General features: G+C 39.9%; 1 protein-coding gene across 1 annotated transcript in view; it reads right to left on the minus strand.

The window, feature by feature from the left end:
- Window positions 1–24,115, minus strand: part of Ralgapa2 (Ral GTPase activating protein catalytic subunit alpha 2) — a 290,311-nt gene that overhangs the window by 121,649 nt on the left and 144,547 nt on the right. Inside the window, 4 exon segments of the mRNA XM_052725986.1 lie at window positions 506–614; window positions 4,252–4,310; window positions 5,111–5,239; window positions 9,135–9,263. Of these exon segments, the coding sequence (XP_052581946.1) occupies window positions 506–614; window positions 4,252–4,310; window positions 5,111–5,239; window positions 9,135–9,263 (426 nt within the window).

Raw genomic sequence — 24,115 nt, forward strand, 5'->3', positions numbered from 1 at the left:
ACCTTACAGAGCTATCACACAAACTCTAAAAAGTATCTAGAGATTACCAATATCCTAGCTTCATGTGATGCTCAACAAACTGCACATCTCTCAATAACAAAGCAAAGAAGGACAATGCCCCCAAATGCCTTATGTTCAGACAGCAGATAAACACCCAGGTTCCTAGAAGGAAGCTGTAGGCGCCTATCTCAGTCATGCCAAAGAGGTCACAGCTTGAAACCTCACTTTCTTAAATCCTAAGATGTCCAGCCACTAGAAGAGACCCAACTGGCCTAGGCTTGGTCCACAAACAAACTATAAATGACCCAAGAACAGCTGTCAACAGTGAGGCAGCCACTGGCAGCCTCCCAGAATATTTATCACGGCACTCAGAATGGGGCTTGTAAGCCACTGTCACTGTCTCTCTATAACACAGGGAGCTGCAAAACAGACTAATTAAAACTAAAAGTGGTTAAAATCCTGGGAGAAAGTTTAATGTCAACAAGGCATTAAGAAATGGGAATACCTTCAACGTCACACCTATCACATTGATGGCATCCTTCACCTGAGGATGGCTGGCACACTGTGTAAGCTCTTCACAGATCCAGACCCCGAGGGAGCAAATGGCGATGCATCTTTCAAAAGAGAAGCAAAAGGAGGAAAACACTCATGAAGTTCAATATATTTTTTAAATGACAAAATAAATCTATTTATTCAAAGAAGCAACAATTATAGATATACTAACAGAATATTTCCCTTGAGAGAAAAGAAAAAAAATTCCAGTGGGCCAGTTTTCAGGATAAACAGAATCACCAATGCTAGTTAGTACTTAAATATTTTATGAAACAAGTGGCAGATTTTCTGTTAACTATCACAATCCATGTCACCCATTCTTATTGACTCTAAACTGTTATTGTTAAGATAATTTTGAGGAGGAACAAAAGACATGGAACTTAGATTACTGAAAATTCCCTTATAAAGTGTATAGTATACATGTCAAATGTAAGACAAACACTATATTTTATTTTAAAGTAAATTTCAAAATAAATACATTTTTACTATTATTTCTTCTAAACACCATGCTAGTATGAGCTATTCTTCAAAGAAATGTGACTTTCCATAAATAAAACAAATTAGGGGAAAGGAATTACAAAGATTATTTGATAGGCATGAGAAGATTTTAAAAAATCAGATATATTCCACAAGACTTTGAGTTGAAAACCTGAGTAAATATTTTCATTTTTTTGAGATGAAATCTGAGGGGCATCAGGCTTAATAGGGCAGGGGATGTCAGAAGGTACTAGAAGATTCAGTTATGGCTGTGTTACATTTGGATGTTAGGAGTTCAATATCTAAACCTGGCTATGCAAGAAATTCATTAAAAAGGCCAGGAAAATAAACTGAAAATGATCAACAAGCAGTTATAGACTGACTAGAATGTGTGAGACATGCAGAAAGTCACGGGGAAAGGCTAGGCCCAGACTCAGTCACTGGGTCACTTTAATATGGAGAAGTTAGACAGAGAAGGGGTGTTAGCACAGGGGTCAGGAAAGGAGCAGTTGCCAGAGGAAAGCAGATTCTGTTGCAGGGGACAGGCATTGTTTAGAAGTGGGTAAAGGCAGACTAACTTCAAGACTTAAAAAAATCACAGTAAAATCTTTAGAACAACCTTTATGAGAACTGAATGGAAATCTAGGACAATGAAATTTGCAATGGAAAAGAAAAACTAAAAGCCAAAAAGGAAAAAAAAAGCATAGAAAAGAGGCAGGAAAAAAGGTAATAAACAGGAAAATGCTTAGGAGTTCCAATTAAAAATAAAATATTAAATAAGATAAAAACACATCCAAAAGATCAATACATATGAACTAAATAAAGTCTCCATTAAAAGACAAGGAGCACACAAATTTATACAATCATAAAATCCAGATACATACAGCTTTTGCAAAGAATCATAAAGAGAATACAGAAAAGCTATTTTGAAAAGATAAAAAGTATTATACAGTATAAAATCAGGAGCAGGTAAAGTGGTCTTTAAAATAAAACAAACCATCCATAGAAATAAAGAGGGCCATCTAAACATAAATACATTTGACTCACTACAGAGATAGGACAATTCCAAATGCCTATGCAATTAATAACATCATAGCCTTTGACAGGAATTCCAGGAAACAGATTAAGGTACAACAACAAGTGGAAAGCTTTTAACATACCTTTTAGTAAATGATCAAATTAATAAAAACAAAATAAAGTCCACAAGGAACGCAGAATATGTGAACCTCTGTAAGGTTACATCTGGAACAGTATACCCCATGACTAAAGAACAGTGTGTAATTCTCTTCTTTCTCTTTTTAAGTACAGTGTTTTTCATTTTTATTTTATGCTTATAGGTATTGTGGCTGCATGTATATTTGTAGTGCTGAAGGAGGCTAGGAAAGGGCATTGGGTCACTGGGGACTGGAGTTACAGATGATTATGAGCTGCTATGTGGGTGTTGGAATTCAAACCCAAGTCTTCTGGAAGAACAGCAAGTGCTCTTAACCACTGAGCTATCTCTCCAGCCCTTATGTACATTCTTTTCAAGAATATATGGGACATCTGCTAAAACTGACTACACATGGAGTCCTAAAGCAAATATTAACAACTTAAAACACAGTCATCAAGCACACATTTTGATCTACACTGTAATTACTTGAGACAAAAAAAGATAGAGATAGAGGGTAGAGATGGGACAGTGGTTAAGAGTACTTGTTGCTCTTGCAAAGGACTGGGGTTCAGTTTCCAGCACCCACATGGTAGCTCACATCCATGCATAACTCTAGTTCTAGGCAAAACACTAACACATAAAATTTAAAAAATAGGTAAGTCTAAAAATTTTTAAGATAGAAATAACTATATATTTGGAAATTAATAAAAAAAAAACTCCTCATGAGCCCATGAAGGAATCATAATGAAAAGTAGAAAAAAAATGGAATTAAAAAATACTGCATATTAAAACTTAACAAGGTTTGGAAAAGGTAGCCCTTAACAACAAACATGAAGTCTTTAATGCTAAAGGAGAAAAGTTAAAAATACACCAAGTATGCATCTTTAAAAAGCAACAGAAGAATAACCTCACAAACAGAAGAGTATAAAGAAGGAGCCCAAAGCTGAAAATGAAAACAACTCGGAAGAGGAAAGACAAAAACGAACCGTTTGACAAAAACAGTAACAGTGATAAATCCAACAAGACTAGCCTTACAGCCAGAGAATACACAAAATATTTAACAGCAAAGATGAGATGGACAACTTCTTGGACACTTATGCTAGTGAGATCTACTAATATACAGGATACAATAATCCTACTGCTGCAAAAGATATTCTGAGTGGGGGAAGAATACGTTCCTTGTTTTGTGACTCCCTTGCGTGACACCCAAACAGGGTGAGGGCTTGATGGGACTAGAAAATTATAGACTTTTGATGTAATGTAACTTCCTGAACAAAATATTACCTGAACCAGAATCTATAAATCAAGATGGGGATATTTCATACCCAAGTTTAGTTCAATGTTAGCAAACTGGTAACGCATAGTTTCTGAAAATGGCGGACTAGGAAAACTGGACTAATCCATCTACTGAAGGCAAGTGAAGTTCAGAAAAATATAAAAGTTAATAAACTTTAAAATCAGCAGAGTTCACAAGACAGTAAAGTTATGAACCAGGACATGTGCTAATTGCCATGAGGCAGTCAGAGGCTGAAGTGGCCTTACAAGGTTGGAAGTTGAGTGAGAGGTGGATGTTCTCTCTCAGCATTCCCAGCTTTGGCCTGCACCTTGAGAGGAGAGGGAGGGATTTCTTACCATATAGCTGGCCTAGAAAGCCCCCTATCTTGGTCACAGACTGAAGCAGTCTTAGCTGCTTGGTAGAAATACCCAAATATTTCTACACATTGCCAAATGTCTCGAGGTACAAATGAGTTTAGAATCTCTGCCCGAAACATACAGCTTTTATGAACTGTTGCTTTATCCCTCCCTCTTTCTGAAAACATCACTTATTTCTAATCTTGCATTTTATGTAAAACACAGTATACGCGATCTTACTCTGCATCTTACTCTTTTCTCTAATAATAATGACATTATAAGCAGCTAAGCACAGCATCTTTCTGACATAATGCTTACTATACATTTTCACTGTGTGTAAGAGAAATGGAAAGGGTTTTTTTTTTAAACAGTAACTGTTTAGACATAAATGTGCATCTTAAAAGTCTAACATAGTTTACCTCTTGTTCATCATTTACCTTGCACATTCATTTGGTTCCTCGGTAGCATTCTTCAGTAAAATATTTATGAGGTAATGCTAAAAACACAAAATTCAGTAAATGAAAATGTGATGTCATTGTTGGTTTCCCGCATGTGCTGACCATGTCAGAGGCACCCTGGAGCTAGTGAAAGGTCACGGAGTTTGGGCAGCCCTTCCTTCAGAGAGAACTTGGCTCGCCTCAGCAAGTGCCTCCCTGGGTAACTGAGCCAGCCTGCAGCACAGCATTTCTAGGGATCCAGTGGAAATCAAGTAAAGCATTTGAGACTTCCAGATAGGAAAATCTCCATTTTATTTTGATTGGATTACACACTGCACATTGAATTACAGATTATAATCAGGGTTACAGATTGATTGACTGGTGCTGGGACTTTCTGTTTGCTTCAAATGTCAGCTGAAGACAGAAAAAAAATGCTTACTTTTATTCCCCAAGAAATAATTTGGAATTTCAGGTTATTAGTAGCATTTAATCAGGCCAGCAATGGGATTGAATATTTAACTTACTGGAATTATTTCTTATAAAATCATTTGCTACACTAATGCAGCATAACTAAGCTAACAGAATTACTACAAATGATGATTCATTACATAATTATGATCTCTAGGAACAATAAACAGAACTAATAAAAAAAAAACACCAGAGGAACAGGGCTCTCAGGTCTAATTGCAATATGCTGTGAATGTGATACATTCACAGTTCATACAACTCACTTCTGAAAACGACTACTGAAGCTTTCAAAAGAAACAGCAAATGTCAGGGGAAAATAGATCAGTGCATAGGATGGAAGACGGTGATGAACTCCAGCTGTAGATACTAAACTCAAGATTCAGCTATGTACCTTGACATCTTCAGTTCCTGGGATGACCTCACTCACTTCTGGCACGGACTGCAGCAGAGGGATCTCCCGGTAGGTATTTGGGAAGCAGACGAGGGAACCAAGGAGTGTGAGAGCTTCTGAACGGGGCACCTGCACACAAGAGGGAAACACCGAGTTTCTTTACACAGGCTGGAAGCTTGAAGAACACGTTTTACTTTGTTCTGGTTTTGAGAGAGAATCTTTATTTTTCCTTCTAGATATGAAGCACTAAACTATTTATGGTTATTTTTCTGGTGGATGTTTAGGCACGAGAAATTTGTCTAAATTAAGAGGCAAATTTGCAGGGAACGGAAAACATCTCTACATTTGATGTAAACAAGTGTTATGAAAACCAGTCTACAGACCCATTCAGAGTTAGAAAGGCAAACGGCTCTGTCCTGGCTGTTTAAAATCAGTTCAGTGTTTGTGATCTAGACAGAGCAGGGTAAATGAGAATGACCTAGCATTGTTTTTCAAGTAAAAAGCAAGGGCATTCATAAGGAGGGGAGTTGGAGAGATGGGGGAAGAGTGGTGCCAGCTGGGAATGGAGCAGTGGCATCAGGGAGAGAGTCAGAAGCACGCGTTGTTTCGTTTTTAAGTATGAAGGTTTGCAGTGACTGCTGGAACTGTTAAGGTTCGCTAAAGTCAGGCATGGTAAGTACTTTGGCTAATGACCTCCATAGTACACACCCAGTGGACACCTCCAGTCTCAATCTTATCTGACCTTAGAGGCATCTGATACAGCTCACAGCTCCCTTGCAGTATGAGCACTTTTATGACAGGGCTTCTGGGACATTTTCCAAAGAGACTGACAGTCACCCTCGCTGGAACTGCCCATTTCTTTACCACCTAACTTCGGGGTGTTGGCAGTAGTTTTTGTCCTCTTCACTCATAGATCCAAACCCAACCAAAGAGCAATATAGACCTGGGGCTCCCTGCTGTGAGCTGCTATACAGTATTCCATGGCATGTAAGTGCACATTATTATTTTTGCTCTGTTGCTAATGGATATCTGGATTGGTTCTAGTTTTGGCTGTTAAATATGGCTGCTGTGTGGAAGCACACACTTCTCTCTTTAGTTGCCTGGGCAAGCAGGGATGTCTCACATTCCTGATTAACTGTGATACCTAAAAACTCTGGCTGAGCAGGTGTGTTCCATCCAAGCACCTCTCATCAGGTGCACAGCTTTAAACCTCCCTTTTACACAGGAAAGCAATTCAAAGAATCATTCTCTCCTTTATATAACTGTTACATTCATATTCTCTCTGTTTAAAACACCATTTGGGAAAGCTATTGTTTCTTCATCACTGAGGTATGACAGATAAAATTATATTTAAGGCAATGGTTCTCAACCCGTGGGTCTTGGCCCTTTTGGGGGTTGCATATCAGATATTTACATTAAGATTCATACCAATAGCAAAATTACAGTTATGAAGTAGCAATGGAATAATTTTATGGTCAGAGGAGTGGGTCACCACAACATGAGGAACTGTATTAAAGAGTTGCGTTAAAGCATTAGGAAGGTTGAGAAACACTGATTTAAGGGGTATAACATATTTATGTCTGTGTATATGGTTAAAAGCACACACACTGTAAAATGAAGCTACAATTAAGCTTTATTAACCTAGTATCATCTCAGAGAGCTGTCCTTGTCCATGGAGGAACACTCTCTTGATAAATTTCAAGTTTACAATACAGTATTTTTAACTATGACCATCATTTTGTACAAGAGGTTTCAAAAACTCACCAAAACTTTCTATACTGACCAACATCACCCCATTTACTCCCCAGCCCTTAGCAAACACCAGACTACTCTTTGTTTGTGTTCATTTGACTTTTAAGAGTTTACATGTCACAGAGATGATGCAGGACCATGTCTGGCTCATTTCCCAGGCAAAGTGGCCTCTGGAACCACTCATGCTGTCAAAGAGACAAGATTTTTTAAGGTTGAAGAATATTCTACTATATGTGTCACATCTGTTCATCCACATATGTACACACTGTAATTTGTTACTCTAACTAGCTAACTGAGAGTAATGCTGCAGTGAGCATGAGAGGCAGCTCACCTTTCCATATGAGTCTACTTCCTTTGACCATACATCTCAGTAGAATTATCAGATCACTTAATGGTTTTATTAATCTGTGGAATATTCCTTTACATTGTGTGGCTATATGTCACTGTGATTGGTTTAATAAAAAAGCTAAATGGCCAATAGCTAGGCAGGATTTTCAGGGCAGAGAGAATGCTGGGAAGAAGGGCGGAGTCTGAGGGTCTTGAGCTAGATGCAGAAGCAGCAGCATGGAAAGTACATAAATGAGGTAAATGAGCCTGGAGACAGCACATAGATTAATAGAAATTTATTAAGTTATAAGATATAGCTTTAAAAAAAGCCTAAGCATCAGCTGAGCTTTCATAATTAATAAGGAGTCTCTGGGTGGTTATTTGGGAGCCAGCAGTCCCAACAAAAAACTCCGCCTACATTAATCTTTTAAGGTCATTCTATTTTCAACAATGGCTGTATATTCCAACCAAGAGTATACAAGGATTCCATTTCCTCCATATCTTCAACAACACTTATTTTCCTTTGTGATGACAGCAACTCTTAACAATGGAAATGATTATCTTCTGGTCTTATTTTGCATTTCTGATTAAAGATGTTGAGTATTTTTTTATACTGGAAGGTTACTTTAAATAGCTCACTTAGGCAAAAGATCCATGTAGACAGGGAGCTTACCATGTGTGGTGCTATTCTATAAATGGCTGTAGCATGTTCTACAGAAAAACTCCTAGCAGGTAACAGAATTCTAACAACATATGATTCTCTTGCCTGTGTCTTGTAATTTTTTTCAGTGCCAACTTGAAGGGTTAACCCTTAACAAGAAGGTTCTTTGGAGATGATTTCCCCCAAGCCAGAAATAAAGTGAGAAAAGTTGTCACATATTTATAAAGAAATTCAACATTTTTCTTCCTCATTTTTTCCTTTTCTTATTCTTCCCTTTTGTTCTTATCTCTTTCTTTCTCTTTATTTTTTAATTTAGCCTTAGAAGAAGACATTAGGGCATAAAACATGATCACAAATTATCACGTACTAACCACTCCTCAATGGAAAGTGAAAGATGAACCATGTATCAGATAAAATTTAGCATCCTGACTACTCATACTGACTTCATGTAAATCCCTGACAACTACAAAATACTCATCATCTTTACAGGGTTTGAGGGTGGTAACTCACTAGATCAATAGTTTGTACATACAGCACAAGTGGAAAAAGCACTTTAAACCTAAGTGGAAGTGCTGTCCCACAGTCCTGAGACACTGCCTGAACAGTGCAGGGAAAGAGGGTGGGCATAACTTCCTCTTGTGGCCCCTGATGCTCAGTAAGCCCATTTGCTTCTAATTTAGTAGAAGAATTAGTAGTATAACAATTTCAGAGTTTTCCCACACATTAATATGACTATATACTCATTACCAGTTAAAAAAAAAAGTATTCTAATATTCTAAGGAAATATTTTCAGGGATAGGGTGTATCTCAGTGGTAAAATGCAAGTTTAACATACAAGAGGCCCTGGATTTGATCCCAAGGACCATAGACTTCTATTTCTTTCTATGAGACTCACAGTAACCAAACTAAATTTAACAAAACAACAACACATTACTTTGAACATACACTTCAAATTCTCTCTTTACTGCATTTATGTCCATAATGCCATTTACAGGCAAATACTAATAAGGGTCTGTAAGACAGGCCCTGCTTTCGTGTAAATGTGCTGACATATTAGTGGGGATATGATTTCTCACACTTTGGCCTTTTGATGAAACGCCTTTCCAGTACCAGTATGTCATCTTATCCTACAATTTCACAGATCAGCTGCCAGGGTATCTACTCTGAGAGCCCAGTTTCACATTGCACTAATGAGTCAACACCTGTTAGAGTGGAGAAATCTGAGCCTTGTTAGCAATTGTGAAGTCTCCCAGGAGCTGGGATGCTGAACATTGTCATACTCACCGCCAACATGTCTGTACTGAGGACCCTGGCAGCAGCAGTGATAAAATCTCCCACCAGCATTGAGAAACCAGGCAAACCCAGGGAGAAAAAGCGGGGTGAACAGTTTCTTATAATAGTGTTTAAGACATCCTGAAAAGGAAAATAAGAAAATGCAACTGTAATTTTAAGAACAAAATTCTAAAGTGGTTTCTTTGTGTACATGCATGATCACCATAACATAGAAGAGCATGGTGATAGATTTTTAAACAAGAGTGCAGGGGGTGCATAACTCCAATGGTTCCTGTATACATCTCTTGCAACAAACTGTAAGATGACTTATCCAAAACTCATCCTGTGGCATTGAGGCTTGCTAAACATCTGTCCTGTATCCCACTTCACAGTGGGCTCCTCGAACAAGCTACAGAACTACTGAGATACACATATACATAAAACCCACAAACACCCATAAAATAAAAACTGGGCTCTGTCTTCAGCTTCAACCCCCAGAGGCTAAAGTATACTATTAGTGAATCTTATAGGCAAAGAGTTGGAGGTTTCAGACACTAAGAAATAGGAGTGTAGGCAGTGCTAAGGTAATGTTCTTCTTACATGCATGAGGTACTGAGGTTAGGGAGTTGCCACAGATCTGATGTGCCCAGGAGGTGCAAACACAAAGCCAACAGCAGCCATTTGCAAGAGCTCGGCATCAGGAGCATCTCCCCGCCCGTTCTCCATCCTGTGTTTATAATGGACTCCTGTGGAGGGCTGGCTGCCCCCCAACCCCCAGTCCCTCATTCCCGCCTGTGCCGGATCAGATCCACCACAGGACAGTGTTCACACCATCATGGCCAGGCCCCCCTCTAAAGCCATCTGTGTGAGTGTGTGCATGTATAAGTGGGATTAGAATGAAAACTACAATCTTTTACACAGATTCTAGCCAGGCACATAAATCAAACAAACCCACCACAATGAAGGACTTCAGTTATGTGACTTGCTGTCATGGAACCGATAGTTAGTGTCAATATACAAGTAAACAGCAAAACATAAGAACCTTGGCTGTCCATGTGAGTATCTGAATAAACCCTTCAAAATTGTCCTGACAACTATTAAATTAGAGCAAAGCATAGCCACATGCTAATTTCCAAAGTTATCTTAGGCCCTTCATAAGATTCACCTCATTCCACAACTTGTCTTCTTAAACACAACTTATATGTGGTCACAAAACATTTTCCCAAGACATTTTTCTTAGAGTAGAACCATTTAATTCATTCATTATTTATATAAATAATACTATTTCTATGCTTCAAATGATCATAGAATACATAATATTTTAGTGTTCACATACGATAAGCATTTAGCTTAAAACTTAAGTTTTGGCATTTCAGTCGACTTTTTCTTACATAAAAATGAACAGATAAACATGATTTACAGATAAAGGTGAGGTAGGTAGATAGATAGATAGATAGATAGATAGATAGATAGATAGATAGATAGATAGATAGATAGATAGATGATAGACAGAGATATAAAAGGAAGGAATGGAAGAAAAACCAGAACCAAGGTTTTTCCCCAGTTAATATTTAAGCCTGCTTTAATCATGTCCTGCGATACACTTTAGGGTCCCTATCAGCCAAGACAAACATTCTCTGAGCTGAGCAGATGGATGCTGCAGGTTAGAAAGTGTGTGGTAGACTTAGGCTCCAGGAGTGGAACAAAAGATCTACCTTTTTCATAATTAAGCCTCTGATTAATGCCCTGGGCTCCTCACCACACACCTGTAATTACTCACAGAGGTATGCATTGTGTTGGGGCCTTGTCTCAGAATATCAGGCATCAAGCTATCCAGCAGCAGATGGAAGCACATTTCTGTTGACATATGCTGCAATGAAAGGATTCGTGCAAACCTGGCTAGCAAGGTAGCAGAATGCCATGCATCTGAAGATTAATAATGCAAACAGCCATGATGTTAGCTTTGTTATGTTTGCGTTAATTCCATCTGTTGAGATGAGGAGCTAAAACCCTGAAGCCTATGGGTTTTTTAAATCTTTAGCACACACTAAACTAACTCAAATGAGCTATTTTCACCACTGGAATTTAGAATTTTGGTTTAAAGATGGTTTTCTGGAATAGGTTTTGGGAATTGGGAACAGAATCCTTTGGCAAGCTGAAACTGTAATTTGTAAAACTTGCTTCATTGGTACATATGCATAAAGACCTAGGGAAAAAAAAAACTACGTTCAAAAGAAACTACAAACTTGTCACTGGTGCTAACGACGGCAGATACACATGTTGCTGAGATACAGTCACAGGGCTCACCCAGTCCCTGGACCTGGGCCAGTGACTTCAACCGAACCTGCTTCTATGGGCAAAGAGAGGGGAAGAGAGGGACAGTAACAGATGGCAAGCCTACCCTACTTGCCACCCACGGAAGACAGAGCCTGTGGGGACAGTGTGCCTCTGCTGTAGTCACCAAAGACAGCACTGGGGCAGGTTAATGCGGGGGTTAAAGAGGGGGCCGTAGGACCAGTCAGCCAAATTACCGCCACATGCTGGCTTACTTTGCTTATCTACACTGAAATGGAGCAGTCCAAAGGGTCTATCTTTGAGATAACACTTTCAAATTAGAAATAGCCACATGGTACTCAGGAGTGCATCTGCCATCCATGTTCTCAACAGAGGGCCATCCACGATGAGCTCCATTCATTTCTAATTCATAGAAAAATCATTCTTTCATCCCACTCCTCCACCTCGAGGCATTAAGGTCAATCTTTGGAAATATAAAACAAAATCCTCCAGCTTCGGATAGTTTATTCTCAGTCTACAGGGCTTTATATATGAACAAGACAGAATGGCAGTCACCATACACCCATCACTCGAGGAGCAGCTCTTATGCCCTTTGTACTACCCTCTCTCTAAAGCATGATTTGCCTAATAGGTGTTTCCAATAGGTGTTTCACTTTTTTTGAAAGTTATACTAAAAAATGATTACTTTCTGTCAGAAACAGAATATACTCCTTAAAACCAATATAATATTAGCAAGCAAATGATGCCAAATTTCTTGCTAAAAATATCACTAGCTGCCAGAAGCTCTTAGTTTGTGACAGGCACCACTCTTTGAAAACAGTGGTTTGCAATGCCATGGGGCCCACAGCAGTCCACAGCGGCCCACAACCTCCACCTAGCCTGCGAATGTCATAAAGACAGACTGTGATGGGGAAAGGGGCTGTTATTCTCACCGTGTGATTCCTTCTCTCAAGGCTGCGTAACTATAACCACTGCTGGGAAATTTTCCTGTGTTCAAACTCTCCCCATGAAGAACCCTAGAAGTGGGGCCACAAGACCTGAGTTAGAGACTGTGGGCTGTCCCCAAAACAGCATGTTTCTGTCTTCCCTAAGAGGGGACGATTCCTCCTTAATTAGCAGTAGGCAGTGGGATGCAGATATGAACAGATGTTTTATGGAGGCTTTCAACGGCCATGCAGAAGTAAACAGTGTTGTCAGCAAACAGTGGTTTTCAAAAAGGAAGGATTTTTACTTTATAGAACTTACTTCATAGGTTTAGTTTGTACAATTTGCTGAATGAATGTTTAATGATTTATAGAGGAAGGGTATCTTAAAACATTTCAGAGATAACACAGACAAGTTTCTTTGATCATACATTACCCTAGAAATTAAAAAGCTCCAGCAATTGGTTCCCTAAACCAACTTCTTTAACAAGCAATTAGAGATTGTGTATATAATGCGGGGGTAAAAAATGAAAGCAAAATCAGGAAGAAGATCTTTAGGTTTTCTAAGCTTCATCCTTTTTAGGAATTCTAGAACCTACCTCAAACAAATGAGTCTGGTAGCAAGAATTGGTTTCTTCTGTACATTCTAAACAGACTAAACAAGACATTAAACTAAACAGGCTTAGTGGTAAATGGAGTCTGGAACAGGACTCAGGTTTGTTCTTAAGTTGACTAGGACAGAGCAGACAAACTCTGTTTTTGCTGGAAAGAAATCACCCTGTGACTGTGGCCACACGGTGAGCAGGACACACAGTGGCATTTTCTCCTGTTTAAGTGATAGGTTCACGTGTGAGCTCCATGTTGAGCGCTTTCGAAAGCTAGACTGTAAGACGATAATTGTGGCTTTGCAGCTTATCACAAGGTTCAGGCTTATGAGAAAGCGACTGGTGAGAACATCTGTCTCTTATCACTGATCTTGCAAAAAATCAGGTAATTCAAATAGAGGCGTGTTGTTTCCTCTCCTCCAAAGCACAGTTCTATAAACACAAACTACATCCAGCCCCTCAAATGAATCGCTTTAATTGAATGCTATGTACACAGTAACTGGAAAAAACTATAAGTGATAAGGAAAACATATGGTGACGGCAGCACAAATTGGCTTACTCATTCTGCACAGGGCTGCTTCTTTAGTTCTCTTATAATTGACCTTTAGAATGATAAATGTGTAAAATAATTTTGTTTATTACAGCGCTAAACCTTCCAACAATTACACAAAATGAAAATTTAAAAGGAAGGATTCCTTCTGGAAGCATTTCCATTGTTTACATAATTGCACAGCTATAATTTAGTGCTCGTGTTGTTATGGAAAATAAAAAAGGGCCATTACTAGACATTTCAATTCAAAATATTGCACAGTAGTGTCAAAAATGGGGGCAAATGTTCACTTTAGCACAGTTTAAAATGGATTAACCCTGTGTGTCTAACATCTCGGCTCAGCATTCACTGAAACACAAATGTGCAGAAGTTGCCATCCTTCCTGCATTGGCAATGCCGTGGCTGTGCTTTCACACCAATCACATGTATATTTTTCACTTAATATTTGCTCATGACCTAGCAGATGATGGCTGTAACACAATAGCCAGCCATCTGTCTCCCAGCCTTTCTTTGGAGGACTTGTGACCGCTTCTCCAGAGCAAACAGATCTGGTTATCCCACCTAAAGTCACTTCGGCCCTCTGTGAGGCTAAGCAGTCATCAAGAAATAAAATCTGTGTGTGCAAAACCATTTAACTCCTCATTTGACTTTTCCCTTTAAGAAATGCTACACAGTAAAATGATTTCATTGCTACTTTCCAGGGCACCTATCTTTTTTTCTAGTGTAGACCACAAGAACCTTTTATTTGGTACCATGGGAACTCTTGGGATTTGTGTATCCCAGAAACCTGAGTAACTAAAAAGACATGACTCATTTCACACTTGGAAATAATACAGAAATACTTTTCACATTAAGTGTAGATATAATTTAAATTAACAACAGCCATAATCACAACCCTTTAGTACCTTCAGGACACATTTGCAAATGTCAGCTATTGCCGGACGTAGCTATCCTAATAGATCAGGAGCCTTTGAATTCTAGACCTGGCCCTCTCTTCTCTGCTAGTGGCTCTCTGCTCCCTCAGCTTTGAGTATAAGAACGTTGTTTTAGAGGCCATAAGCTGCTATCTGACCTCTAGTGACAAAAATAAAACCTTGGTCATTATGCACCCCCCATCCCACAACACCCCATCAAAGCATAGGAGAACACGGCACCAGTTTGAAACTGCAAATTACTCTCTAGATCTGAGCCAAATGAGGTGTGGTATACGTCACACATTTTCTGTATAAATGGCCAAGTGGGATGCAATTGATTTGGAGAAAAGCAGCCGATTTTCAAAATGTGACTTCTGTGACTATTACTAAAGCCCAGAGAAAATGGGCAGACTAGAGTAACTGGGCTCAGTGGCTTGAGACTCAAACACGTCTTGAGCTCTGTGCCCTGCGGAATGCTGTGACATAGAGTTTCCAGGACAGTGGCATGCACAGCAGAAGGGAAGTGGGGTGTGGGAAAGACACCTCTGAAGGCAGAGAACTCTGCAAGTTGCACAGTAATGACTGGGCTGGGGGCACAAGACAGCCTGCAAGGCCAAAGGAGGCATCTCAAAACTTGTTTATACCTGCTTTACAACTAACCCCGCATCTGCCAAGGAAAGCTCTCCTGCCTTGGAAGAGCAGGACCAGCAGCTCTGAAATACGGTATATAATTTTATAGTGAGGTTGGAGAGTCACCAGCCCTGTCTCAAATGCTGCCTCTTTTTTCTATCTGTAACTTTATTAAATACTTCATATGTAATAAAATCCATCCTATAATGTGTACAAAATAGCTTTTAGTGTAGTCCCAGAATTGAGCAAACATCGCCACCATCTAACTTGAGAACATTTTCATCACTCCCAAATGAAACACAATGTCCATTAGCAGCCACTCCCTGCTTCCCTCTATCCAAGTACCTGGCAACCACTAATCTGCCGTCTGTGTGTGGATTTGCTAGCTCTGGGCATTTCAGAATATGGAATAATAGAGTGTGTAGCATTTATATCTGGCTTCTGCCACTTAACATGCTTTCAAGGTTTACCCTGTTTTATTTTTCATTTGTTTTTGAGATAGTGTCCACGTAGCCCAGGCTGACCTCAAATTTACTATGTGCTTGATGCTGGCCTTAAACTTCTGATATTCCTCTGCCTACATCTCAGAATTGCTGGGATTATAAGCATAGGCTAACATGTCTGGCATGACTTTATAAAAACAACTAAATAATATTCTATTATGTCGATAGTCTTCATTTTCTCTTTTATTTTTGAGACTGGGTCTCATGTAGCCAAGTTTCCAGTAATCCTCCTGCCTCAGTCTTCTGAGGGCTAGAATTTCAAGTGTGAGCACCACACCTGCCATGCTTAGTGTGTTATTAGCTGGTGGGCCTGTGCACTGCTTCTCCCTTGGCGCTTGTCAACAGTACTGCTGTAAAGACGTGTGGACTCTCTGAGGCCAGTTTCTTCCGGAGTTAGCTCACAGTGGAACTGCCACTTCTGTGAACTGTGTGTTTACGTTCTGAGGGGCTGTTTGTTTCCTACAGCAGCTCTTCCACTTTATATTCTCACCAGAAAAGTTCAAGGATTCTTCCGTTCTTGTTACAATTATTTTCCCTTTTAAGGAAATTACCTTAACAGCCACCTTAGTGAATATGAAGTGGGACCTTGTAGTTTGATTTACATTTCTCTGTGACTGATTGTGTTCAACATAATTTCCTGTGTCTGTGGGCCATGCTGATGTCTTCTTTGGAGAAATTTTAGTTTATTTAAATCCTCATTCTTTTATATTTGGGCCATTGATTTGCTATTGAATTACAGTGCTTCCTCCTACATTCTGGCAGGAGACCTTTACTGGGCATGTGATTTATAAATATATTTTTAAACCACTTTGTGAGTCATCTTTTCACTTGTGCGGTATGTCCTTTGATGCATGTAGATTTTAATTTTGGTAAAGGACAGCTTATATTCTCCCCTTTTCTCTTGTTGCTTGTCATTGCTAAGCCTTTAGTGTCAATTCCAAGTTAGTCACTATTTCCTGTTTTACTTTCCACTAAAAACATTATAGCTTTAGCTCTGACACATCATTTAGACCACTGATTTACTATGAGTCAAATTTTGTATATGGTGTGAGATTGATATGGAGGCTAATTTCATCGTGTGTATGTGGGGGGGTATTGCAGTGTATCATATATATATATATATATATATATATATATATATATATATATATATATATATATATACATGGGTATGTGTGCCCATGTACATGCATAGAGACCAGAGGAGATATTAGGTGGCCTGTTCTACACTCTCTCTTTTACTGTTCTGAGACAAGGTCTTTCACAATGATTGCAAGATAGTCCCAAAGATCCTCTTGTCTCTGCCTCCAATAGCATTGGGGTTATAGTCAAGGGTGGCACTGCCCAGCTTTTCACATGGGCGCTGGAATCTGAACTCAGGTCCTCATGCTCGTATAGCAGGTACTCTTACCCCATGAGCCATCTATTAAGGACCTCATTTTATCCCTTTCTATGAAGATGTCCAGCTGTACCAGCATCACGAGAAGAAATTACTTCTTCCTCACTGTATTATTTTTGCACCTACATTAAAAATTAATCAACCATAGGCACATGTGTTTCTTTCCATACGCTTAATTCTATTTTATTGCTCTATAGGTCTAACCACTTACTAATACTATACTGTTTTAGTAAGTTTTGAAATCAGAAGCTATGAGTTCATATTATTCTTTTAAAAATATTATTTTGTCTACTCAGAACTCCCTGCAATTGCATGGGAATTTTGGGATCAGCTTTTATACTTATGCAAAAGAAGTTACTGGGATAATAAGGATTGTGTTTAATCTGCAAATCAGCTTTGAGAGTACTGTTGATATTGTCTTCAGAGCTAGAAATACAGGACATTTTCCATGTTTATATAGGTTTTAATTTTCGATAGTAGCATACACAGATTGTTATGTTCATATATTATACTTGCTTGGATAAGTTTATCTCTGAATTTTCATCTTTTAAAACCACTATAAATGGAGTTATAATTTTATTAATTTCATTTTCAAATTTTCCATCACTGATATTTAGAAATATAATACAGTAGGTTCTTGTATATTAACCTTATGTCTTGTAAACTCACAAAATTAACTTATTAGGTCTAATAACTTATGTATATTCTATGCATATACATAGAATAATGTACATAATATGTGGGTATATAAGAATATACATTAGTGCTGTGGGATGTTCTGTATGTCAAATGTGTTGCTGATTGGTCAATAAATAAATCACTGATTGGCCAGTGGCCAGGCAGGAAGTATAGGCGGGACAAGGAGGAGAATAAAGCTGGGAAGTGAAAGGCTGAGTCAGAGAGACACTGCCAGCCGCCACGATGACAAACAGCATGTGAAGATGCCGGTAAGCCACGAGCCATGTGGCAAGGTATAGATTAATGGAAATGGGTTAATTTAAGCTGTAAGAACAGTTAGTAAGAAACCTGCCACGGCCACACAGTTTGTAAGCAATATAAGTCTCTGTGTTTACTTGGTCGGGTCTGAGTGGCTGTGGGACTGGCAGGTGAGAGAGATTTGTCCTGACTGTGGGCCAGGCAGGAAAACTCTAGCTACAAATGGCGTCCAACGTGGTGGCAAGAGTTTCCACCAAAAAACTGAGAAAAAAGATTCTAAAACGGAGCTAAAAACAGTTCGTAATTATCTCTCTCAAATGAGCAGCAGCTGTCATTTGAGCTACTTGTGGGTTCCTGGTGTGTGTGCGCTCGACCTGCTGTATGGCGGGAATGAGGCCTCTGCAAGTGGCACATTAAGCTGCATGGTGGATTTAGCCTTTGCTAGTACAAAACCAAAAAAAAGGTTTCTGGGCTACACGCTGCTTGGATAAAAGCATAGAGACCCAGGATAGCTCCCAGAGCTGGTGGAAAACGTAGACCGCCATGTTGGGAAGCTGAGGTGGGCGGAGCCAGCAGCCACAGCTGCTGCAGTTTAAAGCAATAGATTCACAATAAGACAGATTCAGATGTAATAGTTTACAATGTGTGTAAAATATACGTAGGCTTGAAAGAGACAAAAAAGGTGATATATACAGTTATATAAACAAATACATAGTTTTAAAAAATAAAGTCTTTAAAGAGACAGTAAAGTTAATATAAAAAATAAGCCACGTGAAGATGAATATTACACAGAGAATCTGGATTGTGTTGTCTTTGGGATTTTTAACTGCAGAAAAACATTTGATTGTAAAAGCTGTTGAGTTATGCCAAAATGTATATTTTAAAGGTACCTTGACTTCAAAATTTGGATTTAAGGATATGTTGCTTTGGAAAGGAGACTCTGCTTTTGTTCCCACAGAAAGCCAGAGGCTGTGGATTTGTTCCAGATTAAGATATATCAGGTTTGACCAGCCAAGACCCCCTGAAAGGTCTCTGATGACACCATGGCCCAGATGATCCAACATCCAGAATCGTTTGAAGGCAACTGGCTCGGACAATACGCCCTCGTGGACTATTCCATAATCCTAAAATTTTCTTTGTGTCCCCATAAGATACAGCGCCCCCCTCCAGCAGGAAGTAGTAAGAGAAGCTACGCCCAAATTCCCAAATTATATGTAATTTTACTTTGTTAAGGTTAAAACCTTCCTTTAAAAAAAAAGGGGGGGGGGAAGTGCTGTGGGATGGTCTGTATGTCAAATGTGTTGCTGATTGGTCAATAAATAAATCACTGATTGGCCAGTGGCCAGGCAGGAAGTATAGGCGGGACAAGGAGGAGAATAAAGCTGGGAAGTGAAAGGCTGAGTCAGAGAGACACTGCCAGCCGCCACGATGACAAACAGCATGTGAAGATGCCGGTAAACCACGAGCCATGTGGCAAGGTATAGATTAATGGAAATGGATTAATTTAAGCTGTAAGAACAGTTAGTAAGAAACCTGCCACGGCCACACAGTTTGTAAGCAATATAAGTCTCTGTGTTTACTTGGTCGGGTCTGAGTGGCTGTGGGACTGGCAGGTGAGAGAGATTTGTCCTGACTGTGGGCCAGGCAGGAAAACTCTAGCTACACATTATATATGTGTATATTTCCTTAATTACCTGTTCTAAGCAATTAGAAGATTGCAGGGGTTGGGAGGTACATTTTGGCTAACACCTTGATTGGATTACGAGGCAACAGAATGTTAATGAAGCACACCTTCAGGCGCGCCTATGAGGCATTTCCAGTGAGAGAAGCTTGTTTCCCCAGCTGAAGAAAAGGTGGGGAAGGATAAAGTGAGCTTCCTATTCAACCACAGACCATGCTGTTTCTGCCACCATGCCTTCCTAGCCACTGGGGACTGTATTTCTCTGAACTGTGAGCCAAAATAAATTCTTCCTCATTTACATGTTTGGTCACAGTGAGGAAAAAAGTAACTAGTAGGACATTTGGGAATAGAGGTGGTGAAAACCCACACCCTTGATTTGCTCTTCATCATTAGAGGAATGTAGTAGTTTAAAAGGGTAATATGTTATTTCTTTGGTGGGAAGACAGCCAGATACTATGACGTGACATCTAAACCCAGACAAACCTGTATTCAAAAGTTTTGGGGAGTGGCAAATTAGTGCTTTTCACAAGAATGTGTACACAGTACTGTGAAGATCAGCACCACCAAGAGAGAGTTTACCTTTTACCATTTGACCCAATTAATTTCCTTAGCCCTAGTTCTCAGACACATGAACCAAACATAAAATCGCTTAATCCTGACCAATAGAACTTCCTGCTAACTGCTCAAGGGTCATGAGGTTACTGCTGTCTTTCATGTGTACTTCCTTCAATACGCAGGTCATACCCCACTAGGAGACTGACAGGAAGATGACAAACCCATTAGAAAATTCTAGCATCTTTTAATTCCTTATAATGAAAGCTATTGAGGGTCATAGAAAGAAGTGACTTATGAGATGCATAAATAGGACCTTGAAGACACTGGCCTACCAATATCTCAGTCATCACCCCATAAGCCTCAAATCCACAACACTGCAGTTTGTACAACAGGCTAGCTTAATGAGGTTGATGCAGATGCAAAAGAGCAGTTATTAATTCCTCAAACGAGACCTCCGTAAATGAGGGCTGCAACAAGCTGTTGCCAACAAATGACGGCAGTGGGAGAGGCTTGGCTATAGCATTCTCTAAACACTGGACACGGAGACAGCCTGCCGAAAGAACACTAGACCTGATGGTCAAAGCTGAGGGATAGGCAGGTAGACACTGCCAAGGAAATTCCTAGGGCCCAGAAAGCAGGGTCAGAGGTTGAAAGACACTTGTTCTTTGGGAGGTATCCCACTGCTTGTTTCAGTAAAGTCTTTGTTCCCCTTTGCCTGACTCCTGTGCAGCCTTTTATAAGGTTCTCCAGAGGAGGTAAAAGCAAAGGGTCACATGATCACCATCACAGATGACAAGATGGTTAAAAATGTATTTTGATAAACAAAAAAATGCATTTGGTGCATTATCATGTAAGCAATAATAGGATTAAGATAAAATAATGATGAGCATGGTGGTGCATGTCTTTAATCTCAGCACTCAAGGGCAGAGGTGGGTGGATTTCTATGAGTTCAAGGCCAGTCTGGTCTACATAGTGAGTTCCAGATTAGCCAAAAAATACATAGTGAGACCATATCTCAAAAAACAAACTAACTGGAGCTGGAGAGATGGCTCAGTGGTAAAGAGCACTGACTGCTCTTTGAGAGGACATGGGTTCAATTCCCAGCTCATACATGGCAGCTCACAACAATCTGTAATTACAGTTCCAGGGGATCCGACAGCCTCACACAGACATACATGTAGGAAAACAACAATGCACATAAAATAAAAATAAATAAATCAGCCGGGCGGTGGTGGCGCACGCCTTTAATCCCAGCACTCGGGAGGCAGAGCCAGGCGGATCTCTGTGAGTTCGAGGCCAGCCTGGACTACCAAGTGAGTTCCAGGAAAGGCGCAAAGCTACACAGAGAAACCCTGTCTCGAAAAAAAAAAAAAAATAAAAAATAAATAAAAATAAATAAATCATTAAAAAACTAACAAAGGAAAAGAATTGCCAAAATAAGAATAATAAGCCATATAATTAATACAGTTCCTAACAAGACAGGAAACTAAACTATTCACAGGTTGACTGTTCACCCTGTCACAGGAATGCCTCTGTTTCTATCCTTAGAATGTTAAAAAGAAATTAGTGGGTGATGCACACCTTTAATCCCAGCACTATGTGAGTTCAAGGCTAGCCTGATCTACACTGCAAGTTCCAGGACAGCTAGGACTATACAGAAAGGCCCTTGTCTCAAAACAATAACAACAACAAAAGAAATTATTGGATGAAATCACAGCCTTCACACAGTTAGGTTTTGCCTATTGTCAGTAGGCACAAGGATGCAGTTAAGACTTAATGTGTATTGCCAAAGGTAGACGCTGAGTAAAGTAACCATTTCATCCTAATGCTTAAGTCCAAATTGGACCCAGCTGCACACCTGCATTACACTAGAGTGGAGGAGAATCAGTTGGGAAAGAGCATTCCTACTGAATTTAAGCAATAAGGTATTTCATTTGTTCCTCTGCAACCATGAAAACTTGGAAAAGGAAAAAAACCTAGGAGCTCTACATTGGATCGTTTCTCTTCACAGAAACAGACCAATCAAGGTCAGTGACTACTAGTGGCAAGGTTTACACATAACCCAAAGCATGTTCCCTTTCAATGTTAACTCAAGGTCAGTGGGGCCCCATTTGAAATGTGTCCCTAAAACAGAGCACAGGACCATCCCGAGGACCCGATTTAGCTCTGCAATATGAATTGTGCTTTCAGCTCATCTGCTTTCCACAATCAATATTTAAAGATGCACACAGGACTTAGAGAGGAGGCTTAGTAAGTGGAGTGCTTATCCTGCAAGTTTGAAGACGTGAGTTTGGATCCCCGGAGCCCATAAAAAACAGGCTGTGGCAGCACAAGTTTCTAACTCCACAGTTTCTAACTGTGAGATGGGAGACAAAGACAGGAGCCTTCCTAGAAACTCAGAGGCCAGCTAACCAGGTGTTAACATGCAGCAGCAGACAACAAAGAGACCCTGTCTCAAACAAGGTAGAAAGAGAGGGCCCACATCCAATCTGATCTCCACACCCATACCATGACACCTGAGCACCTGTGAGAGCATGCATGAACACACACACACACACACACACACACACACACACACACACACACACACACACACACTACTGAAGTCAGTAAATCCTAGAGTTTAAGCCTCCTCCTCTCAAGGAAGGATTATCATAGCAAACTGTCTCATCAAATATTATCTTCAGAAGAAAACCAGGTCTCACACAAACACCTTCTTCTTAGGATACCGCTGGAGAGAAATTGTGCTGGGTATGCATACTGGTGTGAGGGAGAGCACCAGAGGCACTCTATGGGGAGAAGCCAAGGCATTTAGTAGGACTCCAACAGGAATGTGAGGTTCCCACCTTTCTTCTCAGAATGAGCATGAGAACAGCAGCAGCTGTGACAGTGGTGCATATTCACTGTGGCCCAGCTCTGCTCCAAGGCTCTGAGCTGATGCTATCAAGGGCTGGTTGTCCTGTGTGAACATGCTTCCTTCTCACACTGAAATCAGGAAACAGGCTCTCGAGGTTAGAGGAACGTTAACTTGCCTCATGGCACTGGGTTTTGCTGGACTGTTTCCTGGCCTACACTATAAAATATTTCTGCTAGAGCTTTCCCTGACTTCCAGTGTGTTCTCAAATAAGAAAAGACATAAATTTTATAACATGGTTGCTATTCTGTTTTAGTATAAAAAAACACACAATGTATGCTGTCTAGTTTTCTTATAAACTATCACCAAAATAAATAAGTAAATAAGTTATCTCAGCTGCACACAGAAGCAAAATTGAAGCCTTCAATATTTTTTTTCTCTTAAACAAAACAAAACAAAACTGAACCCATGGTCCTTTGGTTACAGCCCACAGACTACTCTATGGATGTGGCCTGAGGCATAGAGAACTATGCAGAAGATTCTCAGGCAAGTTTCTGCTTGTACAAGAGAATGATCACCTGTTTTTGTTTTTGCCTTTTGCAATTTAATTTGTGTTAGTAGAAAGAGCTCACAAGAATGGTTGGATTATGCCGGGTGGCGGTGGTACACACCTTTAGTCCCAGCACTCGGGAGGTAGCCAGGCGGATCTCTGTGAGTTGAGGCCAGCCTGATCTACAGAGTGAGATTGAGGACAGGCACCAAAACAGAATGGTTGGATTTTGGGAGAAAAATGCTTTAAAGAAGGCTGGAGTGATCTAGAGGAGGTAAGAGAGCTTGCTGTTCCTGCAGAGGACTGAGTGTGGCTTCCAGCACCCAGGTCACACAGCACACAGATTATAATTACTTGCAGCTCCAGCTCTAGAGGATCTGATGTATGCTTCTGACCTCTGCAGGCACCTGCACACATATGACATACATACATACATACACGCACACACACACACACACACACACACACACACAGTATTCTGGAATATATATATAGTTTAAGATTATCACATTTGTTTATTCTCTGGGATATTTGTTTAATGATGCAAAGACGTGTTGCATTCCTTTATGTTGCATTTATTTAACTCTGTGAAGCTGTG

Source organism: Peromyscus californicus, unplaced genomic scaffold, assembly GCF_007827085.1.
Source record: "Peromyscus californicus insignis strain IS unplaced genomic scaffold, ASM782708v3 Scaffold_7__1_contigs__length_154581171, whole genome shotgun sequence".
NCBI classification, from domain to species: Eukaryota; Metazoa; Chordata; class Mammalia; order Rodentia; family Cricetidae; genus Peromyscus; species Peromyscus californicus.